General features: G+C 36.1%; 1 protein-coding gene across 5 annotated transcripts; it reads left to right on the top strand.

Annotated features, from left to right (window-relative positions):
* The first annotated feature begins 3,186 nt into the window (after nt 1-3,186).
* LOC145013902 (uncharacterized) lies at nt 3,187-7,124 on the top strand. Of its 5 annotated transcripts, XM_078972254.1 has the most exons (8): nt 3,188-3,439; nt 4,564-4,628; nt 4,764-4,876; nt 4,978-5,170; nt 5,261-5,435; nt 5,715-5,991; nt 6,434-6,549; nt 6,913-7,124. In XM_078972254.1, the coding sequence occupies exons 2-5, from the start codon at nt 4,621-4,623 to the stop codon at nt 5,262-5,264; spliced, it is 318 nt and encodes a 105-aa protein (XP_078828380.1). In that variant the 5' UTR covers nt 3,188-3,439; nt 4,564-4,620; the 3' UTR covers nt 5,265-5,435; nt 5,715-5,991; nt 6,434-6,549; nt 6,913-7,124. The 5 variants fall into 5 exon arrangements, 4 of the variants coding, with proteins under 4 accessions (XP_078828378.1, XP_078828379.1, XP_078828377.1 ...); XM_078972252.1 differs by lacking the exon at nt 4,564-4,628 and having other exon boundaries at nt 3,187-3,439; nt 5,945-5,991; XM_078972253.1 differs by lacking the exon at nt 4,564-4,628 and having other exon boundaries at nt 3,187-3,439; nt 5,928-5,991.
* Nucleotides 7,125-13,881: the final 6,757 nt, after the last annotated feature.

The raw sequence follows: 13,881 nt of genomic DNA, 5'->3' as shown, positions 1-13,881 counted from the left end.
ATTACAAATTTATCCTAAATGTAGTATTTTTACATATATTTTTTTCAAAATTTAGTTTTGAATATGGCTTTTTTTGCTTTATAAAATTATATTTATACAAAAATAATATTTTCATATAAAAAACCTTTTTTTTTTCCTATATATCATTTTTATTTTAAAAACATTTAAAAAAAAAGGGTTTTTATATGTGAAAAAATATATTAAAACATAAAAAAAACATAAGAAATAAACATTGGTCACATACTATTTTATTAACATCATTATATATGTTATTTTCGTCAAAACTTACAAAAAATCATAACTATTCTGTACGAACTCAATTTTCGATGTTCTTTATATATAAACATTCGTCTTTACAACTACTAGAACTTTCATGTTGGTTATTTTAGCCAAAAAAATAATATATTATTACTTTCATTTTTTGTAAACAAAATTTTATATTTATTAACTTTTATAATTGAAAATTGGTGTTATAATTTATTGGTTTATATTAAAATAAAAAACATTCAAGTGGTTATGCTTACTAGATTTTGCTTAAACTAAAAACCATATTTTCATAAAAAAAACCAAGATATTTATAAAAAATATTTTTTGACATGTTAATCGTTTTCAAATTATATAGGTGCACACAAAAAAATATTTTATTAGGATGTGAAAATATGTGAAAATAATTTTTTCATCCTAGGTGAAAATACTATTTGACATGTTATTTATTTTCAAATTATATATGTGCACAAACAAAAATATGTTTTTAGTGTAGAAAGTGTGTGTTTTAAATTTTAAAAAAGGTTTTTTTATTTGAAAATATGTTTTATTTTTGTATAAACAACATATTTTCACATAAAAAAAAACCTTCTATGCGAATAGCCTTTTGGACAAATTTATACAAAAAATATATTTATAAAAACTTCTTATTTTAACAAAATGTTTTGTAAAAAAAGGTTTTGATATAGAAAGAAGAAGGTTTTTTATGTGAAGATACGGTTGTTATTATTATTATTATTATTATTATTATTATTATTATTATTATTATTATTATTATGTATAAATACCCTTAGACTGTCTGACGGTTTGGTTTTTGGATGAGTTGGAGGGAAACACGCTTGTGTGAGCCTTACAAGGGTATGCCTTATCGTGGGCTTGAGAGTTAGGGGGGTTCAAGGTGGAATATGCTACTCTAAAACCTGCTACACGCAAAGTCATAAAACACGAGAAATTGTGTGCAAAAAATTAACAAATATTCATACCATTCACATTTGATACATTTGGTTTCTTCGTGCCGAATGCGGTGAAACTTTTTAATATAATACAAAAGATAATGCATAAAAATGTTATGTCTCATACAATTTATGAATGTTATCTTCAAAAGAAATGAATTTATCATATAAAAAAGTTTAACGGTATAGCTTGTTGCCTGTTTTCCTTTTATAACTAATTATGAAAAAGAAAAATAGAATTTATTTTAATAAACAAATATATGTAATATTTTCATGTTTAACCTTTTTTTATTCTGTAATTCATAAAACATACAAACTGAAATAAAAGATACTCAATAACATATTGGATTATTGAGTTTTTCACATAGGAATCATCATTTTAACGATAAATTAGTTGTATTAAGAGGGTGTTTGACTTAACTTTTGAAGGATAAAAATCTTTTTTGTAAAATGGTTTTTTCTAAAAGGATATTTTATAAAAGTTGTTTTTTTTTTAGAAATATTTGGTTTAACTTTTACATGTAAAATAACTAAAAATAATATGTTTATATATTTACATTGATTAGGATAGTTGGGGGTATAAAAATAATTTAATATTTTAAGTGGTTGACAAGTTGGAAAAATAACGTTATCATGACTTTTTAAAAAGATAGGATTTCCTCTATTAAAAAATTAATTATTAATTACAAAAGTTATTTTCATTTTACTAAATATCTTTTTGATTTTTAGAAAAAAAAAAGTAAAAAGTCACTTTAAGAAATGTTACAAAAGGAATATGAGTTTTATGCTTTTATTGTAGTTTGATTTATTTGAGGAATTTGATGCCTCAAACCTTTCCTGTTTTAAAGCATCAGAATCCAACTTACATACTTCGCATATTTTTTGATAAAAAATGAATGTTTCAATCCATTTCATAAGATTTGCCGTTTGAGATATATGCACGCACTACAAGAAAAATCCTAAATAACTACGGAAAGTTGCTACGGAATCAAAATCCGTAGTTATTCTATTACGGAATATGCTACGGAATGACTTATTGTAGCTATTTTGCTACGAAATTAGCTATAGAATTGCAATCCGTAGCTAAATCCTGAATAGCTACGGAGAGTTACTATGGAATCAAAATTTGTAGCTATTCCACAACGGAATATGCTACGGCAGGGCTACTCGTAGCTATTTTGCTACGGAAATGGCTACGAAATTGCATTTTTGTAGCTAAATCTTGAATCGTTACCGAAAGTTGCTACGAAATCAAAATTTATAGCTATTTTATTACGGAATATGCTACGGAGTTATTGGTCGTAGCTAGTTCGCTATGAACTTGTTACGAAGTCTATACATGTAGCTAGTTGGCTACTAATCGGCTACAAAATCAAAATACATAGCTAGTTTGCTATGAAATTGAAATTCATAACTATTGTTTGCTACAAAAATTTGCTACACCATAAAATTTTGTAGCTAATCTACTATGGAACTTGTTACCAAAAGCTTGACCGTATATATTTTTGAATAAAATTTGTTTTTGAATTTGCAAAACAGTTACGAAATCAAAATTTATTGATGTTTGGCAACGGAATATTCCATAGTCAAGTAGTTACGGAATACTTATCCGTAGCACAATATAGAAATTTCTATAACCTACTATTATAAAAATACATATTATTTTTAGTTAAGTTATTATTTTAATTAAAATCCAACTTATACTATTTAACAATTTTTAGATATGACTAATTACTAAACCACGTAAGAATTTATATATGCATATATATCTCGAGCAATAACTTAATCATCTAAATTTTTTTCAATAATTTTTAAATGTCGACAAAAAAATAAAAAGAAAATTCAAACTAATCGTTGACGTCCAAAGCTGATAACACTATGTTGATAACATAAACTAAGAACTTTACGTATATAAAAAAATAAAAATAAAACTTGGAGATAACATACATCACGTATTCAAGTGTATTTATGTATATACTTTGAAGGAATTTAAGAAAACCAACATAAAATTACCCTCAGTTCACAGTTTTCCCAAATTCATCGTTCGTTCCCCCTCCCTACTTCATTACGCCATTAGCGTTCGGAAATTACTCTGCGTGCTCCACCCCCAAATTATCGATTAGATTTTACTCTGCGTCCTCTTCTATGTAGGAGCATCTCTGACCAGTCTTCTTATCCGCTCTGTCGTGTGCGACTATGCGGCGTGATCGATCAATCGCTAGGTATGCTCCTCGATTTTTCTCTATTATGGTAACAATATCATAAGTTTAGTTGATTATAGTTGATTCTAGTCTTGTCTTTCTCTATCTTACATAATCAAAACTCTGGATATAAGAATCTTACATAATCAAAACTCTGGATATAAGAGTTAATGTGCTATAGGAAAAGTTACATTGAAGTTCATGTTTAGTGATTCCAATATTATATGTGTAGTTGATTACAGTTGATTCAGATGACTTCTGTGATTATATAGGCTTAGTTAGATGTTTCTAGGGTTGAATTTCATTCGTACATACACAAAGTGTGTTGTGTTTTGACAATAAAATCCAAACGGAAACGCCAACATATAGGTCTTCTTCAACTCTTTCCATGAATCATCAAAAAAAAATTGCACTATTGACAACAAATTCACTTCTTCTTCTTCTTCTTCTTCTTCTTCTTCTTCTTCTTCTTCTTCTTCTCTTTGATTTTGTTACCTTTATCCTTGTGAGATTGTATCTTGCTCTAATTTATTTTCATCAAAAAAAAATCTCGCATCAATTGTTTGATAAGGAAAAAAAATGTGCTTCTTTAATTTCAACATACCCGATTCTCTGTTTATACTCATGTTTTATGAGTTTGGCTGTTAATCAGTGGCTAGTATTTTATTCACTCTTCTTTTAGTTTGATTTTTGAGATAAAAGGAAAACCTTTTGTGAGATATCATAATGATTTTACACCAAACTTAATTTAGGCATCATATTTTTCCAAAATTTAAATTTAATTTCAGTTTTAGTCTAATTTACCATACATAGTGACTAGTATTAGACTATATAGCTTTTGAATCCATACATTCATAACAACTCCATAATAAAGACAACTGGATTTACCAGTGATGCTATATTCTTATTTTCGTGTATGCATATTGAGGGATCATTTGGAGTGTTCTGATGTAACCTGATGAAGATAAAAGAAATACAACATAACTTTTTGTTTCCAAAACTAACAAACCATTAATAAACTAGTTTCCTTATACACATATTTATTTAGTTTTTTCTTAACTTACTTAGCCAAAAGAAAGATTATGACGAGGTAGTTTGTATTTTAATACATGTTTCACTTTTTACTATATGTTTCACTTTTGTAGGTTGGGGCTTTATTCAAACTAATAAAAGGGCTCATTAAATATTTAGATGACGTGATAATGGCAAGGTTAAATAAGTCAATTCATGTTTTCACTTATATCAATATGTGTATTATTTGATGTTTTGTATGATGACAATTTTAATGGTTTATATTTTAAATCATATTTCTTTTTTTTTTTTTTTTCCTTTTTGGTTTGTGTAGATGGATAAGGTCGACTTTAAGGAAAAGCAAAATGATATTAATGGATGACCTAGTTTTAATGTTAAAAGGAGTGTTTAGCAGGATCTGTAGCATGGGATACCTTAACAAATATGGTCTCATCTCATGCTTCAATCTAACTGTTGTCAAGGAATGATGTTCTCTTTAATTATAACAAATATGGTCTCATGTCATTGGGTTAATATCTTTGTTGCAGGTTGTTGGTGGGCTAGGTCTTGTAAAGGGTATGATGTACCCAAAGACTCTTTATGCCAACTAAACATGGGAGTGAATGTGGGTTCACCCCCTGATGCAATATACACCATTGTCATTGATATAGACAATAAGAGAGTCTTCAAGAACATTCAAGAAGTTTTATCCATAAAGGTTTTGTTTGATGAAGGTTCAAGGCAAGTTGTTAACCTTGACAAGTTGCTATATGATGTTATTATCTAATACAATATACACTATGCTTATACTTTTTTTTGGGTGATTCTTAGATGAAATTCAAGCAAGTGAGATCATGATTTATGAAAAGATTTGAAGGAAACAGAAGGATCGCATCAAAGGTGACTTTATAGCAACTTATTGAACCTGCAATTTATATCAAAGAAAGATAGGCGTTAAAAAGACAAAGAACATGCAAATCAATGTAAAGAAAGATTGTTTTTTGAGGTATGCAATCATGTCTTATGGTTACTGCTAGTTATGACATTACTTTTTTAATTCACCATCTGCATATGTTAGTTGATGTTAATATTTAACTTTTAGTTATCTGATCCAGTGCTCAAAAATCTTAAGTTGCAAAAAAATAGCAATGTACTTTCATTTATTTCGTGTATTATAATTTATTTCATCATACTCTACTACAACATCCTATTTCAAAATTCACTTTCTTATTAAAACATTATACTTTAAAATTTTGATACTAATTCCATTTTTTTTTCTTTTCAGGATAATGTACTTTGAAAGTACATTGCTATTTCTTGCATTTAAACGTATTTGGCCATTTTCCATTTAAATATGTGTATTATATTATCATACTTTGATTTTACATTCAATTATTTTTTATTGAGACATTGCACTTTGGAAAATCTACCTAATTATAGTAGGAAAAACTATTTTGTAATTGTTTGACATCACTATAAGTTTTTTTTATGACACAAGATGGTTTCTTGCATCAGACAGTTGAGGTTTTGTCAATGGCTCTAGTACCCGATCTTGCATAAAGGTATGTGATGTAAATTTCAGTATTTTTTGACTTTGGTATTATTATTTTTATTGTTGTTATTTTATATTGTCTAACCTGCGCTACCGTTGTTGGCTGCAAATGACTGTTCTTTTCACACAAGCATAAATATTATACGAAGAATAAATTTTGGTAAATTTGAAATTTTATCATACTCAAGATTTTTGGTGTCAATGCAGTTCCATTTATTTGCTTGATATAGCATTGCACTTTTAAGTTTTTCTTATTAGAACATTATACTTTGAAAAAACTACCAAATAATATCAATGAAAATTAATTTGTATACAATTGGGTAGATTTTTACATGTTGTAGTAATATGAAATAAAATAGGATGCTATAATAAAGAAATAAATGAAATTAGGTGCTATGTCTTAGGCCTTGTTATCTTATATCTTATTTTACTATTTGTATTGGTTTTAACAGGATTCAAGAGCGCTATATTTGATTATAAGGACACTTTAAAGAATGCACACCTTTGGGATCGAAAACAATGATACCTAACATTATGGCGCAATATCAATAATACGATCATTATGAAGGTTCAGTTTTTTTAATACCTTTTATAATAGAAAATCAAGTGTTATAAAAATAAGTATATAATCACTATTCAGTTGTTTTCAACTTTATTTCAAATCCTTTTGGCATCATGTAATAGCTTGGAAAGAGAAAAAAAAACCACACTAACATTCGATTTGATGGTTCTCAAAAGGTGATTCATTTTGTTTCTTGTATACATGTTAATAGTATGTCAAATAAAAGAGTTAATTAGATTGTTGTTTTTATTTTCAAATTTTGTATTTATAGTTGGTCGAAAACTAGGGAAAGCCTCAAAGCAAAACAAAATGGGATTTTATACAACAAATTGAATTTTAATCAAGTTGATTGTAAAATTGATTTTGCAGGTTTTGCCATTTTGGTTGAGCATATGTGGCTGTTTGTGTGTACGTGGCGGTTCAAATCTAAATTGTTTGGTTGTATTTGTAGTTAGTATCAGTTTTGATGAATAGACAACCGTATAGAATAATTTTTGATGATATAATATATCTATAAAATTAATGTAACTATTAAATTTTTGATGATATAATATATCATGACTAAAAATTTCTTTTAAAAACATTACTAAAACCATATTTATAAAAACTGCCTCATAAGTCATAACATAATTTTCGAGTATTAATCCAAAACATAATCTTATTATGAGAGTAAACATTCCCAGGCTAACTGATTATGGTGTGTGCACTGCAATCTCTCCGAGCTCCTCCTTTGAAAACAAGTACCTGAAACCAAAAACTGAAACTGTAAGCACGAAGCTTAGCGAGCTCCCCCAAACTACTACATACCATACAATAACATATAAAGCACATACTGGGGCCTTGCCCCCTGCATGGGACCGAAGTCCGGAAACTGCATCGGGCCGAAACCCAGACTAACTGGGACCTTGTCCCCTGCATCAGACCGAAGTCCGGAAACTTCATCGGGCCGAAACCTGGACTAACTAGGACCTTGTCCCCTGCATTGGATTGGCTTTCGGAACTGACTGAACATAGCATAGCATAAACGCATATCAACTAGCATAAACACATTTAGCATACTTCATCGGACTGAAGTCCTGAACACATAACACATAAATATGCTTGAATCACAGAGACATCAAGCATACTCAACTACTGCATCAGACTGAAGTCCGGAACTACTGCTAACTAAACGGGCCGGCATTGTGGCCGTAGACCCGTTCCTACTGGAAGGAAACTCACCTGGTACTGCTGAACTTGCTGGTAACCCCTCTGGATGCTGACCGACAATTCCCTGAACCGTTGCTCCACTAGCTCCTCGAGCTACCAATATCAAAACATATATCACTTAACTTAACTGATCTCCAAAAGTCAACTATATCAACTCTGGTCAGAGTCAACCTTCCAGGTCAACTCGCCGATTTCATTAGCTCAGAATCCTTTCATTCGCGAGTCGACTCGCTGAGTAAGCCCCTGACTCGCCAAGTCTACCGATTTTCGAGTCCTGACCTGTCCAACTCACTGAGTCCCCACTCAACTCACTGATCCGAGTGTTAACTTGAAGGGTTTGGGGGTTTCGCGACTTGACTCACCGAGTCCAAGAACAAACTCGCCGAGTCCAAGGCAATCTTCAACAGACTCTCCGAGTTGTTCTTCCAACTCATCGAGTTGCTGCCTAACTTCATCCAACTTGCCGAGTCCACCCATGTGACTCACCAAGTTCCTATGCGACTCTAAGTTTGATATCTAGCCCGACTCGCCGAGTCCATACGTGCATTCCCATAATCTTGAGTTACAGAACTACTCCTTTGCTCCAAACCAAAGATCTTGGTTTCTAGAGTCCATTAGCAACATAAAGTTGCTACCTTTACGTGCTTCTTGTCCCCTAATGCCAAAAACCAAGCTAGAAAGGAACTTAACTCATGGGGAATGGCTTTTGCATAGCAACTAACAGGGATTACTACATCTATGATCCAAATAGAGCTCAGATCTGGAGTTTCAACTTTAAATCTAACTTGTGCACCAAATTCTCATCACATACTCTCAAAGAAACCCTAAAACTCCATGAAAGATGGATCTAGAAAGGGGAAAGCCAAGGATAACAATTCATTACCTCCAAAACATCCTCCTACTGAAAAGGAATCTGAATCTCCACGAACCTCCTTGGTCTAAGCTTCTTGATCTTCAAGATTTCTTCACAAAACACTTAACAATGCCCCAATTTGCTTCCAAAGGCTCTCACTCACGATTCTAGGGCTTCTGGATCTTAAAGAGGAGTAAAGAGGCTGGGGAATGGGTGTAATGTTCCTTAAATAGGGCGCAAACCCCCGGATTAGGGTTTTTCTTTTTCAGAGTCGACTCGCCGACTCGCCGAGTCGGTTACTTATTCTACACCCGGATCCTGCTCTGACTCATCGAGTTCCTCCTCGGACTCGACGAGTCGACCCTTTAACTTATGGTTTTCCTTTTCTTTCTTGGTCTTTCTGATTTTGGGTGTTACAACTCCCCCCCACTTAAACTGAACTTCGTCCTCGAGGTTCACTATGGTCAATTGACCTGCAACCCGCCTCCAACACCCTGCCTGGTGACTCTAACCCTTTGTCCATCACTCCAGCCACTCTTAGTGATGGTCACTACTGCTGGTACATACTGAATTCTTCTTATTTTCATAACTTAGTGCTGAGCACCCATCCCAACGAATGGATCAGATAAACCTTCGAGTGAAAGATTCATCCCTGCAACGATTAAGACTCATACAAGAGCTGCGCAACAAGGTCAAACCCTCCCTTCTGAGATTATCCAACCCTGTTGTGTGAGGCATAGCACCCTCTGTCAACTTGCTGCCTCTTACCATACTTGCCTTATCGTTACTGCCTCTGACTGAAAATTCTGTTGCCCCTTATCCGCCTACCGGATGCACTGAGACCACCCTGGTCCAACTAATCTGCCGATATCTGGGTTATTGGACTCCCACCGGTCACTACAACCCATCGCAACCTCCTATTCGCTTCCAACGACTACTGAAGATACTTCAACTATCTATAACCATTCTATCCACTTTGCCGCTCATACTGAATCGATGCTGTTGGAACCAGCCTGCTTATCTCCCATCTGACTACTCAACTTCCACTAACTCGAGTCTTCCATCCTGAAAGAAAGGCTACCTGCCCAATTATCCTTGCAGATCACTTATTCTTGGCAGAAGACCCAACTGATCCTGCTGAGAGGGACTTGCCATTTCAAAATCAACCAACTATACCGTCAGCACTTGCATTCCAACACACATACTAATACTGTCCATAACATTGAAACTACCCGAAACACTGAACTACATGAAATACTGAACTGCCTGAAACACTGAACTGACTGAAACACTGAACTAACTGAAGCACTGAACTGACTGCAACACTGAAGTGCTATATGGCTGCTTCCCAAAATATCTCAAGACCTTCCTGGTCCCCAATCATTCATCGGTTATCTGAACGAAATCTTACTTAGTCGTTCCCACGACTTCTGAACGAAATCTTTCTCTGGAACTAGTTCCCACTAGTTATCTTGACACTGTGACCCGAACAACCTCCCGATTCAACCGACCGGGTCCATACGTCAAATCCTGACATCATCAAATTCATGGCTAAAAAAACGGTGGCTCCCAGACTAACGGCAGCCCTTAACATACACGAACCCAAGCGGTCCACTGCTTCCCTGATCTCATAACGGTGGTGACGATCCACTGACAAATCGCCGACTTAACCATAACTGAACCATTTGGGAAATCTGAAATCTAACCCGTGGATTCTCATATCCTCACTACTGCACCCAACTGGTAGGTACTACTGCTTCCCCCGCGTCTGAACAACGCGATCAAGCTGCCTACCAGCCTGATAAATGCTACAGCTACATCCGCAGACTTACAACTCTCTAATACTATCTGGCTGTTAGTGAATGATATGGCTACCCCCGCAGGCTTACAACACTCTCCTACTATCTAACTGCTAGTGAATGCTACGGCTACCCCCGCAGACTTACAACACTCTACTACTATCTGACTGCTAGTGAATGCTACATCTACCCTTGCAGACTTACAACACTCTACTACTATCTGACCCTATAGTGAATGCTACGGCTACCCCCGCGGACTTACAACACTCTACTACTATCTTACTACTATCTGACTGTTAGTGAATGCTACAGCTACCCCCGCAAACTTACAACACTCTACTAATATCTGACTGCTAGTGAAGGCTACGGCTACCCCCGCAGACTTACAACACTCTACTACTATCTGACTGCTAGTGAATGCTACGGATACCCCCGCAGACTTACAACACTCTACTACTATCTGACTGCTAGTGAATGCTACGGCTACCCCCCGCAGACTTACAACACTCTACTACTATCTGACTGCTAGTGAATGCTACGGCTACCCCAGCAGACTTACAACACTCTACTACTATCTGACTGCTAGTGAACGCTACGGCTACCCCCGTAGACTTAGAACACCTTCCTTACTAACTGACTGTTGCTGGAAAAAGTGTTGCGGCTTTCCTGCCGCTCTACCATGCTCCGAAGGCTGTCTCTGCCACTACCTACTAACACGAAAGCATCTCTTGCTAATCGTTCTCAAGATCCTCATTCCGACTCACTAGAGTCCTACAGGTGGTCCTCCAACCCTGGACTCCCAACCAGCTACTAACCATCTCGATTACATGAACTAACTGTTGGGAAGTTCCTCAAACTCCCAATCCTGAACTCCTCAATCCATCAATCGCTGTGGTACTATCTTTTCTTCTCGGAGATCGCGTACTCATTCTGGATTTGCGTACTCTTAACCTTGTATACTCGGAGGATTCTCCCCCTTTGGATTCGGCTAACTCCTTACTACTGACTGTTCGGAAGGATTCCCCAACCTTCCTTCCTGAAGAGGGGCAATCCGTTACCCGCCCACGTTTACTTCTGTTGGCGCTCCAACTAACCCTTACCAGATTCGTACCATTACTACTTATCTAACCGAGCACTCTTCAATCCTTCACTGTATTTGCTTAGTGACTGCATCCCGATAACTTGCATTCAGGGTAAACATTTCCAACTCACTTCCCTACTGTCCACTAGCTACTTCACTATAAGCTTTAAATCGTCACTACTAAGGATATAACTGATCAATACCCGAATGACATCTTCCGAAAGTAGTGAGGCACTACGGAATCTTACACATACATGCTACAGTCACCACATCTGAAGTAACCTGATCTAGAGGGGACGACCTCCAACTCACTATTCTAATTCCAAGGTATGCAAATGGCATATAACTTAACCATAGGCAGGTAATATAATACCCCAACACATATGCTTATTGATATCAATGCAACAACATAACAATAATATCATGAATAATAATTGACAGGAAGGTAAAAGATACGTACCCCCATCATTCAGGGCTGCTCGAATCCTTGTTGAAATCAACTGGAATACTCGGCTCCAAGCCATGGGCGCCCTTGCCCGACCCTGATGTTCGCTGGTGGTTCTCGAAGTCCCAGGGGCAGGAGTTAGCACCTGCCCTGCTGTATACAAACTCGGACAGTGGGCCTTCTTATGGCCCCTCAGACTACAACGGAAACATATCGGATCTAGCCCCTGATACCATCTCTACTAAAATGGCCAATCCGGCCGCACTTGAAACATCCAACATCACCACCACTTCTACGCCTGCATGCACCCTCATGCGTCCTACCACACTTCCCGCATCGAATGCGGCTCTGATAGTCCCTCGATCTCGAATCCAACCTCTTAGGCCTCTATCCCGAACTTGAGGCTACCTGAGTCTCATCTGTTTTCCTCTTCCTTTTCGACTCCCTACCCGACTCTCGCTCATGCGTTACCTCATCGACCCCATCCATCGTCTAAATAACTGTTGACTGATCCTAGAGCTTCGCGGTCAACCTATCAGTGACCCTTACCACAATGTCAGGCAGCTCCTCACGAATGGCTTGCAAAACCTCCTTAACTATCCAATCATGTAGAGGTCTCTCCTGGAGATAGGGTGCCCCACTTACTCCCATCCCCTGATGGCAAGAGCTAAAAAAAATGGGATCTCCCTCCCTGATGGATCCTTGAACTCCATAAGAATCGGGCTCTGGACGAGCCCCAAATTGCCCAGAAACTATCCCGGCCCTAAAGGCCTCAAGACGACTATCCAAAAGCTCCGTAATGGCCTCCCTAACTGAACCAAATATCACAGGAGTCTAATCAATGATGTTGCGCATAATCTCTGCAGAAATGACATCTCTCATCTGATCATCAAACTACCTGGCTCTAGAGCCTGAGCCCGATCCCTCCCCGGCACCTAAACTGCCAACTAATCTCTCGCACAACGTCACCATGCTGGAAACACCTCACAAAACTGATCACTATACATACCGCAGCTGAGGGATCTTTCACACACTTTACTAGTTCCCTGGTTTTGCCTCGGCCCCTCTTGAATCAAGTACGGATCCTTTGCTTTCAATAGTACAAGCCCATACTACCTTCCACATCTATCCGTACTTTCCTTAAGAGTTACCTCAACTCCACCAAGTCCCTTTTCTCTAATGCTAATCTTTGCTACTCTCATCCTAGGCTTGCCCTAGGGAACCTATGACTCCACCCAAATAGTCCTCAGCTTCTGAAGGCCTCCTCGTAATGCTAATTAGCCACCACCTGAATACCATCACATGTGATGAGGCTCGGATAATCCTTCGAGTAAAAGACTCGTCCCCACAACGGTTAGACTCAGACGGGAGCTGCGTAATAGGGTCAAATTCATCACTCTGAGATTATTCAACCCTGATCACATGTGATGTGAAGTATTCACCTAATGGCTAACTCCCATCAATCAGAGTCCCACTAAGCACAGAGCAAGCAACATTCAGATAAAGGAAATATACCCATGCAACTACTCTTATAATCAAGAAACTATACTAGCATACAATGCTAAGCTCATACTATCAGGGATAACCTACATAGGCTATCCTACTACTGTCTACTCGATACTAGCATGCAATTCTTATCAAGCTAAAACACATAAAACAGGCACATAAGTCATCCTCCTACATCCTTAGTCTTATACTAGCATGCTGTTCTACTGAAACTGAAACTGAACTGATCTGAAACTGAAACTGAAACTGATAACATAACTTGTATGGGTAATTTGGGAGTACTTACTTGAGCTCGGTTGATTGCATGCACCACACCCTTTTTCTCTTTTCAAGTTATTTTCTTTCTAAATATTCTTTTCTCTTTTTCTAAAATCTTTTCTTTTATCAAACTCCTTTTTACCAAAAATTGCTTTCGAAAATAGTTTTCTTTTGAAAATATTTTTCC

The sequence above is a fragment of the Lactuca saligna genome, chromosome 9, assembly GCF_052625555.1.
Source record: "Lactuca saligna cultivar CGN05327 chromosome 9, ASM5262555v1, whole genome shotgun sequence".
Taxonomy (NCBI): domain Eukaryota; kingdom Viridiplantae; phylum Streptophyta; class Magnoliopsida; order Asterales; family Asteraceae; genus Lactuca; species Lactuca saligna.
Note: the sequence above shows the minus strand (reverse complement) of the source record. Positions and strands in the feature narration are given on the sequence as shown.

Coding starts and splice junctions, on each gene's coding strand:
- LOC145013902 (XM_078972252.1), top strand. CDS start 3,414: ATGCGGCGTGATCGATCAATCGCTAG. Junction 3,440..4,763: donor CGTGATCGATCAATCGCTAG/GTATGCTCCTCG, acceptor TGGTTTGTGTAG/ATGGATAAGGTCGACTTTAA. Junction 4,877..4,977: donor GGGATACCTTAACAAATATG/GTCTCATCTCAT, acceptor TCTTTGTTGCAG/GTTGTTGGTGGGCTAGGTCT.